This window comes from Aphelocoma coerulescens, chromosome 3 (genome assembly GCF_041296385.1).
Source record: "Aphelocoma coerulescens isolate FSJ_1873_10779 chromosome 3, UR_Acoe_1.0, whole genome shotgun sequence".
In the NCBI taxonomy this organism is placed as follows: Eukaryota; Metazoa; Chordata; class Aves; order Passeriformes; family Corvidae; genus Aphelocoma; species Aphelocoma coerulescens.
Window position 1 is genome coordinate 111554004 of NC_091016.1, and position 14382 is coordinate 111568385.

The window sequence follows — 14382 nt, forward strand, 5'->3', positions numbered from 1 at the left end:
GGTCTTCAGGGATGGGGAGTCCACAACTTCTATGGGCAACCTGTGACAGTTCCTCACCACCCTCACAGCTTTTTATCCATGAACACCCTCAAGTAATTCTTCCCAGGTCTGCTCTCAGTCCATTCTCTGCCCAGCCTGTATTGGGGTTGCCTCGACTCAGGCATAGCACCGTGCACTTGGCCTCGTTGAACTTCATTGTGTTAGGCACTTCATGAGATGGAAGCCTTTTGTTTTTGAGAATGAAAGTAACTCAGTTTGGATCTTTGATTTAGGAATGTTGTGGATTCTTTTGTTGCTTTTAGTTTTTAAATCAGGATTGGATGAGTATACAAAGATATGTTATGGCTCAGATAAAAATGCAGGCTTTGTTGAGGAGGTTCTGGGGGAAATACTGTGACATGTGTTGTACAGAAAGGCAGAGCAGATAATCTGATTTTTTCCTTCTGTCCTTGAAATTAGTGATTCATTATTTATTAACAACTGACTTGACATCACATTCTTGACTTCACCACATTAAAAATATGCTACAGGCTGATAATTTACTAATTAATTTATAAATATTTAATAGCAAGTAGTTATCAAAACAAGCAGTTAAATAAGTTTAAACTGAAAAGGCTCAAATTCTTTGTGTAGCTCCTGCTGTTTTCCTTATAAACATCCATCCAATGGTAGAACTGAACAAGTTAGAAAGGAGTCAACTGGATTCCTCAGACTAAATTATAAACTTAGTCAGGATAAGGTGTCTTGTTGATGTGAGTGAGTAATTTCTGCACTTCGCATACATTATAACAATACTAACATCTATTCATCTGCTGCTGTTGGTACCATCCCCATTCCTTTTTCCATGCAGAAAACCAAAAATCCTCCTGAAATGTTCAGGTCCAGTGTTCTTGTTCCATATCTTTCAGCTTCTGAAATCCTCCTTCTCTGACATCACTTAATGAAAAAGGGATGAGACCTCTGAATGCCAGTGTAAGAGGACCCTGAACTGTTTAAACCATTTTTCTGTGTTTTCATACTTTTAGTTGGCTCTTGATTATTTCAGTCTTCAATCCTTCTTATTGGTGGACATCAATTTGAAAAGCACTTAGTGCTCTGTGGTTACTTTTCTTTTGTAACATTTTTTGTTTGTTTTTCTTTAGCCCTTCAGATTCACGTCCTCCTACTCCTCAAAGTGACTCAGAATTAGTCAGTAAACCTATGGACAGAAGTGGACTGAAGGATAATCCCCACATGCACTGGGCATGGGGAGAGCTACCCCAGGCTGCAAAGGTATCCAACATAAGTTCTTTAATTCCTGCTCGCATCTATTGTGCTTTAATAGGGCCCATGTGCTTAGTCTACTGCAGACTGGTGAAGAGGAAATGGATCCTGATTTTACACAAAATTACAGTGTTTTATGTAAGAGAATTGAATCTTGCTCCGTAGGAGGTATCGGAAAGTACCTTATGGCATGGATATTCTCAACACTGATATACAGAAAACGAACAAGTACCTATTAGTCTTGTAGACTAATCTTGTAGACTGTTAGAAGCTTAAAAACCAGAAAAAAATCAAACCAAATGTCCTCTGGTAAATCATTGAAATTCATAAATGGTCTTAAATGGAAATCAGGTGCTTGGTGTTACCAGTCTGATTCACAGAAATTAAAACGGACTGCTTGAGTACAAGAGCATCCAGAGTCACCTGCAGTTCTGATCTCTGGATGTGCAGATGTGCTGTTCTCTTGGCTGAGAGGACTGGCTTGGTGCCTGTGTCCTCCTGGAGACATTTTGTCCCAGTTAGGTGTGGGATCTGTGCAGCATTGTCTCCAGTGCTGCACAGAAACTGTGGGCAGCTGCCTGCACTGCAGGCTGGTCAGGTGCTGGCTGGCTCCTCGTGATAGCTCTGTACAGTCACAGCATTCACACAGGAAAGAGGAGGCTTAGGGTTTACACATGCACCAGAGTATGAAAAATAGAGGTCAGGTTTCAGTGGAATACTGCAACTATGGGGGCTGGGATGGTGCAGAGTTTGGCACCTCCTGCTGAAGGCTGGCTTCTCTGCAGAAAGCACTGCAGGAGAGATGGGCTCACACACAGGATAAAGAAGAAAAAATTCTGCTTTGCAGGCCAGGGAAGTGGGCATCTTGTCAGAAAGACTTAAATTCTAAATCTGGGGATTAGACAATGTCCTGGAGCCTGAGAGCATCTTGACTGTGCAAGGACTCCAGTCTGCTACCTTCTATTGTTTGTCAGGTTTATCTTCTAATGGAAAGCCAGGATTTTCACAGGAAGAGAGGAAGGCAGAGTGGGAGGTGGCATGTGCAGGTCAATGAAAATGAAGGTTGTGGAGCACATTGCAGAACAAATCTTTCCTGGTCCCAAGATGCAAATGAATTTTGCACAAACACACAGCAGAGAGGACTTTTCCATATTGTAGTTTCTCAGTTAGTGGTGACTTTCTGCCATAGTTGGTCATCTTGACAATCTGATCTCACTGGAGTAAACAGAACAGGTTAAACTGGCTGTTGGATTTTTTAAGAGCTTTTCTTTATAGTTATCTGTTTCATTTTCCTCACAGGCCAGTGTTCTGCTCAAAGCAAAGGAACCCAGCATGGCAGATGTAAATCCTGAAAGCACTCACTTTCGGGTCATCCAAAGTTCTCCTGTAGAGGAGTTTAACACAGTGTCTCCTCTGCCTGCCCTTGGACAAGCAAATGCAGCAATTGCTGATGAAAGTGAGCCCTTACCAGCTGAGACAAATAAACCAGAGACAGAGATGCCAGGAGCAGCTGAACCCCCATTGCCTGCAAACGAAGAAATGAAACAAGCTGCAGCTTGCTCAGCCCAACCGACTGGCAAGACAGATTCCCCTACCAGAAAGAAAGGTAAAGCTCTTGATCCTGCACTTTTATATATATGATTTTGTCTTCAAATTTCGTGGTGATAAAGCATCTTACTGCTGTATAAATTAATCCGTGCCCTGAAGGTGCTTTCAGATCAGGAAAGGAATAAGCTTTGGAATGAGCCTTCAAAACCTGAGTTGTGCATCAAGCTGTTCACATGAGACATGTATTAGATAGAAGTTTTTGGCAGTTCTGTGCATATGAGCAAGACTACAAAACTTCAATCTTGTTCACATTTGATGGATTCAGGGATTTCACTTTTTTGTATAAGCAGACTGTAGGTCTGCTGGTTCACCTGAGTGATGTGTTGCTGGTAATTGTGGAAACTCTCTGCTCTAGTGCAAAATTGTAATATGTCTTTTGCACAAGGAACAGATTTGCCATAAAATAAGGTGATTCTGTTTTACGTGCTTTTCCGTTCTGTGTGTACATTTTATAACAAGTGAACAAGTGTTAGTCTTCACATGAAATTTATTTGATTACAAATGTTCTGTTTTACAGCACTGATTATTCCATAATTATGTAACTCTATATAAGCCTAGTTTGTGCAGCTGCTTTTTAATCAGTAAATATACAAGTTTCTTGGCCTCTTCCCCATGCAGTCTACTGTCTTTGAAAACAAAAAATGACGTGTTTCTCTGCTTACTATTCAGTCCTTGTATAGATTTTCTGGTTGCTTTTGTGGTGCTTGGTGTTGGAAATCGGGACAGTGAGAAGCTGTGGTTTGAGAATGAATTCCAAATTAGATTTTGGCCTTACAGTGGTTACTTGTCTAGGTGAACTGGCAACAACAGTACAGCAGTGGCTCTATGTTGGTCCTAGTGACAGGCCTAGAAGGGGTGGGTTGTCCCCTACGGAGGTGCATGTGCACACACAGCACATCAGGTGTATGTGCTTAAAAGTGAGTTGTCTCCATAAGGAGCCAGTTATAGTGTGTTAGTGACTATATTTTAGTCTGTTATTTCCCTTTTTCAAGGAGGGATGGAAGATTAGTTCTCAAAGATTAAATGCTCTGACTGCCATGCTGTGGTAAGAGGCCTATGCAAGTACTTAGAAGGTTTTCCTTTTGCTGTTTTCTAGTGGTGGCTACTGCCTTCTGATTCCCAGTGATTTTGTCTGGAATAGGGAGTCTTTAGCCTGTTTCAAAACTAGTCCTCTGCTGTCCCATTTTGTTAATTCATAGTTTGAACAATGTAGATAATAAACTTGTTTTGAAATTTTTGGCAGTATCATTTTGTACAAATACGGTTCAGAAACTGTTATAACTTGTCTGGTTTCTCAATCTTAAAATGAATAGCTAAACAGTAATAACAGCTCTGGATTAATATGAATTAATATTAATTAATTAATAATTAAGTAATATTAATTAATAGGCTTATTTTTTCTGTGCCTTACAGACAAACGGAGCCGGCATCTTGGTGCTGATGGTGTCTATTTAGATGACCTCACTGACATGGATCCAGAAGTTGCTGCACTTTATTTCCCCAAAAAGTATAAGTTCTTTTCTTATATTTTTACTTTTTAAAGAGCTCTTATCACCTTCCATATTTAGATCAAACTCTTCATTGCCAACCAGATAAGTCTCTTTCAGGGTTCAAGCAGAGATGAAGGCAGAAGGAAAGTAACATTCTGTAGAGAGGAATATTAGAACTTTTGGAACTGCATTTGGGCATGAGAAGAGTGCTTGCAGCTGGTTTTCTGTTTTGGTCAATTAAGCATATATATTGATTGTGAATGGTTATGTGATATACACTGATGTTTGTGAGTGTTACTCACATGTCCTGGGGGAGCAGTTGGCCTTGGGATATATTTATCCCCATGTCCTGACTTATTACTACAAAGAACATATCTTACTGTTAACAGTATTAGCAGAAAATTATTGCTCTGATGTTGCTTCACTGTGGTTGATCACCTATAAATATGAATATCAGAAAATAGTTTTTGAAAGACGCATGACAGAGTTATATATGAAAATACTGCACCCTGAACATACAATTTCCAACTTGTTCTGATCTTTATTAGAGTCTCTTGCAACATTTATAGTTCTCTTTTGACATATACTCTAGTCACTTGATGAAAGTCATTGAGCAACAACTAAAGCAGCTTGTGTATTTTATTTTTTTTTTGCTTGCTTAAACTCAGCTGTTCTAATATTAACATTTCAATAAAACTGAGAAGAATTAGTTATATGGGGAAAATGTTGGATTGAAAATTTCCTTCTCAATTGCATTCATATAAATCTGGAGTGGAAAGCAGAGTTTGATGAGCTTACACTTTGTAATAATGATCTCATCGGATTTTAAGTGGGTATAATGATTTATTGTTTCTTAAAATTTTAAGCCTAGTAGTTTACATGGAGAGTGTTTTATCTATATATAAATGACACATAAATACACAAACATACACATCCTTTTTTAGGTTATTTAGTTAATATAAATAATAAACTAATATGCTTACTCTTGTTCCTGTGTGGGAATAGTTCTACTAGTATAAACTCTGCTTACTGTACCATTATTTTGTCTACTAAGATTATACAGTTTATTGTCTTATTTTCCTAGCTCTTGTAAATAAGTGAAGCTATAATTATACATGCCTATTTTAGGCAATTAAGTAGAAGCAATCTAATATTTGAGGGCACATGAAGGCCCTATGTTACTTTGTTTTGTTTTGCTGTAAAATTGAAATTTTTTAAATTTTGTTTTTCTCTAAGCATGTGTCAGATGTAAACAGTGCTTGTTGAAGGGAGTGAATTTGGGAATGGGTATGTGAAGACTGAATTCCTGAATTTTCTTTTCCAGTGGGGATAATGCCCAAAGCAGGAACACGACTGACATGGGGCCGCGGCCAGCCAGCCACTCCCCGCAGTCTGTCGGGAGCTCAGGTGTTGACAGTGGAGCTGAAAGCACCTCGGATGGAATTCGGGATTTGCCCTCCATTGCCATTTCTCTCTGCGGAGGCCTTACTGAGAACAAAGAGATAACCAAAGGTACAGGATGGCTCTGTGAATTGCAGACGTGTGCTGGCAGCTGGGTTTGAGCTTCCCAGCCTGAGGCTGCAGAGCCCTCCTGTGGCTGTGCTCAGCATTGTGTTGAGAAGATAAATACTGGCCATGTAATGATAAACTTCCTAGAACTTTTCATGTTTAGAATAGTAGACTCACATAGGACTTAGGATTTTTAACACATTTGAACAATCTGCTATATGAAAAATTTTGAAAGTATTTTATTGGTACTTTTACTTCCTGATAGTGCTATGTCTTGTATCACAGTCATGTTAATGGTACTTTTGCCACTTAGTACAGTATAAAGCTAGGAAATTCACAGCTGTTGGAGTCAGGAATGAAAAAGGTGGTCCATAAATGGGGACATGAGGAGAGGGAGTTGAAAAGTTTAACCTGATTCCTGCCCTACCTCCAGTTTCTTGTGTAACTTTTAGATAAGTCACAATACTCTGTACCTTAAACTTCCAGTGGCATAATGTGAAAATAAATGTGTTAAGACTTGCACTTTCTGCAGTAATGTGGCATCGTAAAATCATATGAGCCTGATGCTACACTGACTGATGCTCAGAAGCTACTTATTAAAACATTTCATATATCCTGTGAATTATTTGGGTCATACTGTCACCTGAATCACTTGTAAATTTGCATAACTTTTCTAAAAGGATATTTCCTCCCTCACAGTTCCATCCCTGAGCTTTCACTTTAGGTTGTATTTTGAAAGGAAAGACACCCAGAAGCAAACAAAGAAACCCTCATCATCTGAGATTGAGAATCTCTGAACAATTTGCTTCCATATTCCAGTTAAATCTCAGCACCCTCACAATGAAGGTGAAACAAATGTGTCCAAGAGGTGCTAAGAGGTTTAAGTCAGCCCATCCCAGGCATCCATAAATGCATGCTTTACAAGTGTAACTTTTTCCCCCCACAGAAGAATTCTTAGAACATGCAGTAACATATCAGCAGTTTGTGGACAATCCTGCAATCATTGATGACCCTAACCTTGTGGTTAAGATTGGAAATAAGTAAGTATATTTCAGAAAAAAAAAAATTACTGTTGCAACAGCAAGACACTTCTGTGTCACTTCAGTGCATTACATCAGTACAACTGTAGCTGAAAATCAGGTTTTGAATGTTCATAGCTTGGATTCATCCAGAAAGAGTCAACTCCCTAGTGAATTCAGGTCCTTCTAGTTACCTTTCCTCCTTTGAAGAAAGTGAAGAGCAGTTTCAGATGACCTATTACAGCTAACTGACACAGTTTGAGTTTCAAGAAACTGCTATTAAATGCTAATAGTATTCACATTCAGTTGACAGAGTAAAAATGAAATATGATGTGAACTTGCTAAGGCTTGCCTGGAGCCAGATTGAATAATTAATATTTATAGGATGTGTCAGTCTGCTTCTAATCACTCAGTAAAAGCAGTTTTTTTGTATATACTGAATATTTTGCTAATACACCTCTGTGGAGGCATTGATTTTCAAGACTTGTTAAACTTCACCACCGAGTATGAGGTTTCCATTTCTTCACGGCTAAGACATTGTTTTGTATGTTTATATTGCTGGCAGCAGGGCAGTGCTGTAGGCTATGCCAGATGCAGATTTTTGGGGATTCTTTAACTTGAGAGCTCCTTGCACCTGGCAAACAGTGTTAGAGAAGAGATGATGACTTTGTGCTGCGCTTAGAGGTTTGGCTACCCTTAGTCATAGACATGGCTCATGCAAGGCTGATGTACCAGGTGATAGTTTGTATTGTGTATGCTGCAGCCTCATACCTGACCCTCTCTGTGGTCTGAGGTGAGTCACTCACTGCTTCCCTGACACAGCTCTCTGAATCTGATGTATTTATCTGTCTACTGAATGCATTGGGAAGAAAGGAGATCTTAGTGAGGTTCTTCATGTCATGTTCTCTTAATGTTGTGTGAGCTTCAGGTTCCCCTGGCAATGGATACTGTAATTGTCCTACTGTCTGTAACAAGAGTTGAGCCATGTTCAACGCATAATAGCAGGGGCTTGACATGCTACAGACTATGGCCCCAAAGTTTTATGTAGTTCCTTGATGGAAAAACACTGAAAAAGCTTGTAAAAAATGTGGCTTGTGCTGTGATAAAGTGGAATACAATAAGGACTTTGGCTGGATGGATGCAGCCAGAGAGTTGCAGTCAACAGCTTTGTCCAGATGGAGGCTAGTGATCAGTGGAGTCTCTGAGTGCTCTGTCTTGGGACTGGTGCTCTTTAATATCTTTATCAGTGATACAGACAGTGGGACCGAGCGCACCCTCAGCACTTTTGCAGATGGCACAAAGCTGAGTGGTGCAGTGGGGTCAACAGAATGAAGTGATATGCAGAGGGACCTGGACAAACTTGAGATTAGGGCCCACGAGAAACTCATGAAATTCAACAAATTAAAATGCAAGGTGCTGCAACTGGTGTGGGGCAATGCCAGATATGAGTACAGGCTGGGAGATGAGCTCACTGAGAACAGTCCTGCAGAGAAGGACTTGGGGTTCTAGTGAATAAAAATCTGGACATGAGCCAAGTGTGTTTTTGCAGCCCAGAAAGCTGAACATGTCCTGGGCTGCATCCAAAGCAGCATGGGCAGGTTGAGGAAGGTGATTCTCCCCTTCTGCTCTGGTGAGACCCCACCTGCAGTGCTGCATCCAGCTCTGAGGTCCCCAGCACAGGGAGGATGTGGACCTGTTGGAGCAAGTCCAGAGGAGGGACATAAAGGTGATCATAGGACTGGAGTGCCTCTCCTATGAAGACAGACTGAGGGAGTTGAGGTTCAGCCTGGAAAAGAGAAGGCTCTGGGGAGAGTTCATTGCAGCTCTTTAGTATTTAAAGGGGACTTAGAAAAAAGAGGGAGAGCAACTTCTTATATGGTAATAGTGATAGGCTACAGGGGGACAGCTTTAGACTAAAAGAGGAGAGGTTTAGATTAGATGTTAGGAGGAATTCTTTATTACTGTAAGGATGGTGAGTTACTGGAACAGGTTGTCCAGAGAAGTGGTGGATATGCCATCCCTGGAAGTACTTAAGGCCAGGTTGGATGGGGACCTGAGCAGCATGATCTAGTGGAAGGTGTCCCTGCCCAAGGCAGGTGAGTTGGAATTAAAAGATCTTTAAGGTCCCTTCCAACCCAAACCATTCTGTGATTCTATGATGACTTGAGTGATGTGTGACAAATACTCTTTCTACTCAAGGCCGAGCTTCTCTTGCATACCCTGAAAAATACATGTGGTAAAATACCTGTGAACATACTGTAGAATAAGATGGGTCTGTTATTACTTGTGCAGGCCAGAGTTTGACCTGTGCTTCGTGGCTTTAACCTGCCAGGTGGTAAATACCAGGTAGCTTGTGAATTGGGACCTTGGGATTACAGAATGCAGTAATTATCTCTCTTGCATGCCAGGTACTACAACTGGACGACAGCTGGTCCCCTTCTGCTGGCAATGCAGGCATTCCAGAAACCTTTGCCAAAGGTGAGATTGAACATGAAGGCTGGCAAGAGGAGGAGTTTTGAAGTTATGCCATTGATTAAGGGAGGGAAGTGGGTTGTTGTGCAAGAGAATCTGCACATCAGTAAAATCAACCTTCACATAAACATTTATCTCTCTTACATTATGGCCTAAACAAGGACTTAAGTTTAGTCTGTGAATAGTGTTTGTTTGCTAGGCTAAAGTTATTACAACTATTTTGAAGAAGGAAAACTTCTTTTTTACTTCATTAATATGGATTGTAAACATAAATTATATTGACCCATGTTTGTGTTTGCTGTAGCTGAATACTTGGTGTTTGCTTTCCATTTTATATGTATACAGCATACATTATTTAATAAATACAAATAACTTAAGTGAATAAGCTTTAACTACTAGATGAGGAAGGCCTGCAGCTTGCTAGCTTTTTGTTTCTTAGTTGGTTGTTCATAACCTATGTAGATAGTGCCAGATAGGTATGACTGTGTGACAGCTGTGTGTGTTGGCTTATAGAAGTTTGTTGAAGAAGTTAGCTCAATTCCACATGACCTGGTGCCACGTAGATGCTCATGACAGAAATACTACAAATGTATATAAACAAGTAGTATCACCACTGACTATTTTGTGTCCTGGTTAGCCATGGATTTAATAAATTTTGAAAGCTAAACCTTCCTTCTGCCATTTTCAGCACTTCACATATCTTTGGGATTGTTTTGTGTGAATTCAAATGCTATCTCTGTCACCATCCCTGTGGACTAAAAATTTCTTAAAAGCCCAGAATACTTTCCGCCAGTATTTCTTTCTTAATGCCACATTACCTAAATATCCAGTCATGTGCAGCTGCATGGTACCATCCCTGTATAAAATAAATTGAACCTAAAAATCCCAAGTATCTGGTAAACATGGCTGGAATTTAAAAGATGTCACAGAGCCAGCTGTTTTGTGCATTACTGCAAATATTCTAGTAATCATAAAAAGTGGGATTCATCCCATGGAACTCAAATGCCCACCGAAGGTACGTAGTTATCCTACTCTGTATTTGTTGGGTGCTTACACAGTGTGATTCAGACCTTGATAGGTGCCTGTTGGGTCTTCAGTGGCAATAAAAATAATGTAACTGCATTTTAAATTAAATACTTCAAAGCCCAAGCCCCAAATGTCTTGGGTTTTGCCTAAGATGGGTAAAAGGAATTTCTTTTCTTTCCTCATATACTTTAGATAATATAGTGAAGAAAAGAAAACCCATTGAAAAACTGAGAAAAGGGGTCCATTGTTCCACACGTTATCTGAACACAGCCCACTCTTAATTGCTGAGAGTTCTTAGATTTTTTTTAAAAATTTTTTAAAATCACTAATCAACATCACAGCTTTCTTTTGGTGACCTTACTTGCAGTGGAAGCTATCATCTCAGAAATACAGTGGCCAAGCTGTTCAAGGGCATACCAAACCCTGTGGCTGCTTTTACCATAGTGTTTTCCAGTTTCATCTGTTGCTTCTCTCTGAGTGAAAGATTTCAGCTCCCCTTGTTACAATGCATATGGCTCCAGTCATTATGGATATTGAAAGAAACTTTTCTACTGGTGTCTAGTATGTAGAACCAATGAAAAGTAGAAAAGTTTATAAAAGAAACAATTCTAACATTTTTGTCAAATTCTTAGCATGATTCATAAACTCAAAATTCATAAACTCATAAAAGCTAGTAACTGCTTTGCTTTTTTTCTAAGCTGGTGATTAAATATGAACTTTGTGAATAACTCTCTTGCATGTCAGTTTGTTACTGTTTTTCATGATGCCTCCTTCAGGAAATGATTTTTTTTTTTTACATATAATTTGTACTAAATAACTTAGAAACAGTAGGTTCTCCATTCTAGACATTATACTAATACCTTTTTATGCTTCTTTTCTTCTTTGATTTGATTTCTTTTTCATTTTCCTTTTAAAAATATCATAAGTATTCATGCTTAAGTTACTTCAGAGCAGCTCTGGATACCATTAGATTTTGCTTTAGTAGAATTTATGGTCCACAGACAGTATGTTTACTTTTATTCTATTTATTATCAGTTAAAACTGTGCGTTTGGCACTTTTTCATTTACGTATGTCAGGTTGTCCTTTATTTTGGGCCTTTTTTATGTTACCATCCATTTATCACAGGCAACTGTGGAATCTATAATGAGGGACAAGATGCCCAAAAAAGGTGGAAGGTGGTGGTTTTCATGGCGAGGAAGGAACAGCACTATCAAAGAGGTAAGTTTAAGAAGCAAGCAGTTTCCTTCTGGTTGCAGTGGGAAGGGTATCTGCATATTCAACCCTCAGACCTTTACTTCAGAGAGTAACTTGGTATTCAGTTTGGCTGAGGATATACACTTTAAACACAGTCTGAAATCTGATTTGTTTTGACTTCAGAAGGCTTTGGATCAGACCCTACCTGAAATGTTTGCCTGAAGAGTTTTGATTTTGCATTTAGTTTCATTACACAAATCTGAGGCAGTAGTATCTAATGTATTAAATCTCTGTTTGGGAACTTAGAATCAAAGAGTTGTGCCACTAATTTAGAGTTTTCACACAGATTACCCACCTTTCTGCATCTTTCTTTTGATGGTTGAAGAGCAGACTTATTTATGAGTAGTGTGAGCTGTAAAACTCAGCAAAACCTAAGATGGAAAACTGACTATATATATTGGCTTGAAAGTCTTTTTGAGTTTCTTTTCAGAGCATTAAAATTTTGTGATAACAATCTTAAAGTCATGGATGAACATTAGAAAACTGAAAAAAACCAAAGCTTTACATGAAATATTGATCTCCTGTCTAGACATATTTAATCTTTAAAGTTGGCTAGTAAAACCTCTTCATATTAATTTATATTACTGTAGCATTAGTACTTGAGGGGAGAAAATTACTTCTAATACAATTTTATGGTTGTGCCTCAGTCAAGAACTTCTTTAGCCTAGCATTAAATAGCCATTATACTGATCTGTGGGTATGGGTTTCAGAGCATGAGATTTTGGTTTTATAGTTATTTGAAGTTTTTAGAATTTTCTCTGGAAGTATTTGGTTATCTCTTGAGCTGTGGCAACTTTAAATGGAACTATTTAAAGTAGAACTATTCACTTTTTAAAGATCTTGTGGAATGACTTTGATAGTGTTCAGCCTCTACTCAAGATAAGAGCAGTTGGGAAAGTTTTACTGGATTAAAAATTTTAATGATTCTATAAGAGGTAATTTGTGTGGTTTTTTTTTTTTTCCTCCTCCAAAGTAATATTTTGCTTTCTCAGGTGAAATCTGTCTATTTGAGGTGTATGAACTGAGTAGCTATGGAGTTGATCCCAAAACTTCAACAGTATTAGATATTAAACCTGGTATTTCTCTACTTCCTCCCTGCAAAACTAAATATTAATTATTTTCTGAGTTTAATAGTTGCAATTTTTAGGTCTTTGTACTGCTTTATTCTTTAAGGGCTTTACTTTGCCTACAAGCAAAGGAAACAAACATGCTGTTGATTTTTACCAAGTCTGTACAAGGCAGAATTTGATTTTCAAATATTTTTTCTAAAAAACACTTGCTTTCTGCTCAACAGGAGATGCACAGCTACTCATACTTGTATTTTTACAGGAAACAAAGCCAGAGCAAGGTATGAGTGAGAGTGGACTTACAGAAGACTCTTCACAGATGAGCAGGGCAAACAGGTACCCCCAAAATCATCTGTACCTGAAATAAAAAACAAGAGTTAAAATTTAAAAATGGAAGCAAGTTACCTCATGTATTTGAACAAAGAAATACTGTGTCAGTGAAATACTTTTAATTTGTTACTCATTGCACCCTGTAAGTGCAGATAGAAGGGCTGTACCCATGGCAGGGCTGCAGGCCTTGTGAGTGCACTCTGGCATTTCTGTGGTTTGGCTGGCAGCTCTGGGACATGCATTCCAGCCCCTTGGGAACAACTGTAATTGCAGCAGTTCTCGAAAGCTTTATGTATTTCTCTGGAGTTTTTAAGGGAACATCATAGATGAACCCAAGGTGCTGTCAGATCCCAGTTGCTAAAATTTTTGATTTACTTAGATTTATGGCCTGACAAATTAATTATATTTTGGAAAGTTAAGGAACTTTCCAGAGTGTTGTTTACAGGCAATAGTAATGATTTTCTGTTACTTCTTTTGAGGATAGCAGAAGTCTCTTCCTTCCTGTGCTCCTAATGAATCATACTGTACAGCCAGAATCTCACCTGGGAAAGTTCCATAAGATGAGCTTTAGCTTGTTTGGAGGGATGAGTTAGCCAGGGACAGCTCTCCTACCTTATGTCTTTTCTGTGCATGCAGATCTGAATGGAAAGACATCTTGTTTGTGCTGGCTGCATTTACAGCTGAAAATGGCCAGATTCAAATATGCTTTATGCTCATTGAGGTTTAGGGGTCACCATTCTGGAACAAAAAGCTGTCGTTCTTTCTGGTGGTTAGCAATTGCAGCCCAGGCAAATGTGCTGGAAGGAGGATTCCTCATTCAGTAGGAGATTAGTTGTTGTCTCCATTGCCTCTCTGAGACTGAGAACTACAGAGTAAATTGGAAAGGCTGATTTTCTTTTAAAGGATGACAAGTGACATGTAGGTCTGTTTCTTACACGGTTGTTTAAAGATAAGATTTAAAGTGGGATTAAGGCTTCAAGCAGACTAGATTCTGAAATAGGTGTTCTTTGTTTAAATTTTAACTGGTCTTAGAAATCTCTCATTAAAAATTTATTGTTTGCAAGTAAAATGTGACAAGTGGGATGCTGAGTAAAGCTTTTGAGATCAGATGTCACAAAGGATAAGGTAGGCTTTTAAATGTTACTAGTCATGACATGCAGTACCTTGATACTGGGTCAAGGCTTCCTAACAGTAAACAACATCCAGGTGTGAGTGAAATAAAAGGCCAAATACTGATTTTTTTTAAAGATGAGATTTGTAGGATCTGAAAGAGTATTTTAACTTACACCTACAGTGATAGATTTTTTTACTGTAGGAAAACTTTCTTTCTGAGGAAGAATACC

The 14382-nt window shown here is 38.8% G+C and overlaps 1 protein-coding gene across 1 annotated transcript in view; it reads left to right on the forward strand.

Annotated features, from left to right (window-relative positions):
* LPIN1 (lipin 1) overlaps positions 1-14382 on the forward strand; it is a 48728-nt gene that overhangs the window by 17653 nt on the left and 16693 nt on the right. The window contains exons 6-13 of the mRNA XM_069011610.1: positions 1143-1272; positions 2563-2869; positions 4285-4378; positions 5686-5873; positions 6817-6910; positions 9298-9367; positions 11514-11606; positions 12972-13045. Coding sequence (XP_068867711.1) covers positions 1143-1272; positions 2563-2869; positions 4285-4378; positions 5686-5873; positions 6817-6910; positions 9298-9367; positions 11514-11606; positions 12972-13045 — 1050 coding nt within the window. The remainder of the gene's footprint in view (positions 1-1142; positions 1273-2562; positions 2870-4284; positions 4379-5685; positions 5874-6816; positions 6911-9297; positions 9368-11513; positions 11607-12971; positions 13046-14382) is intronic.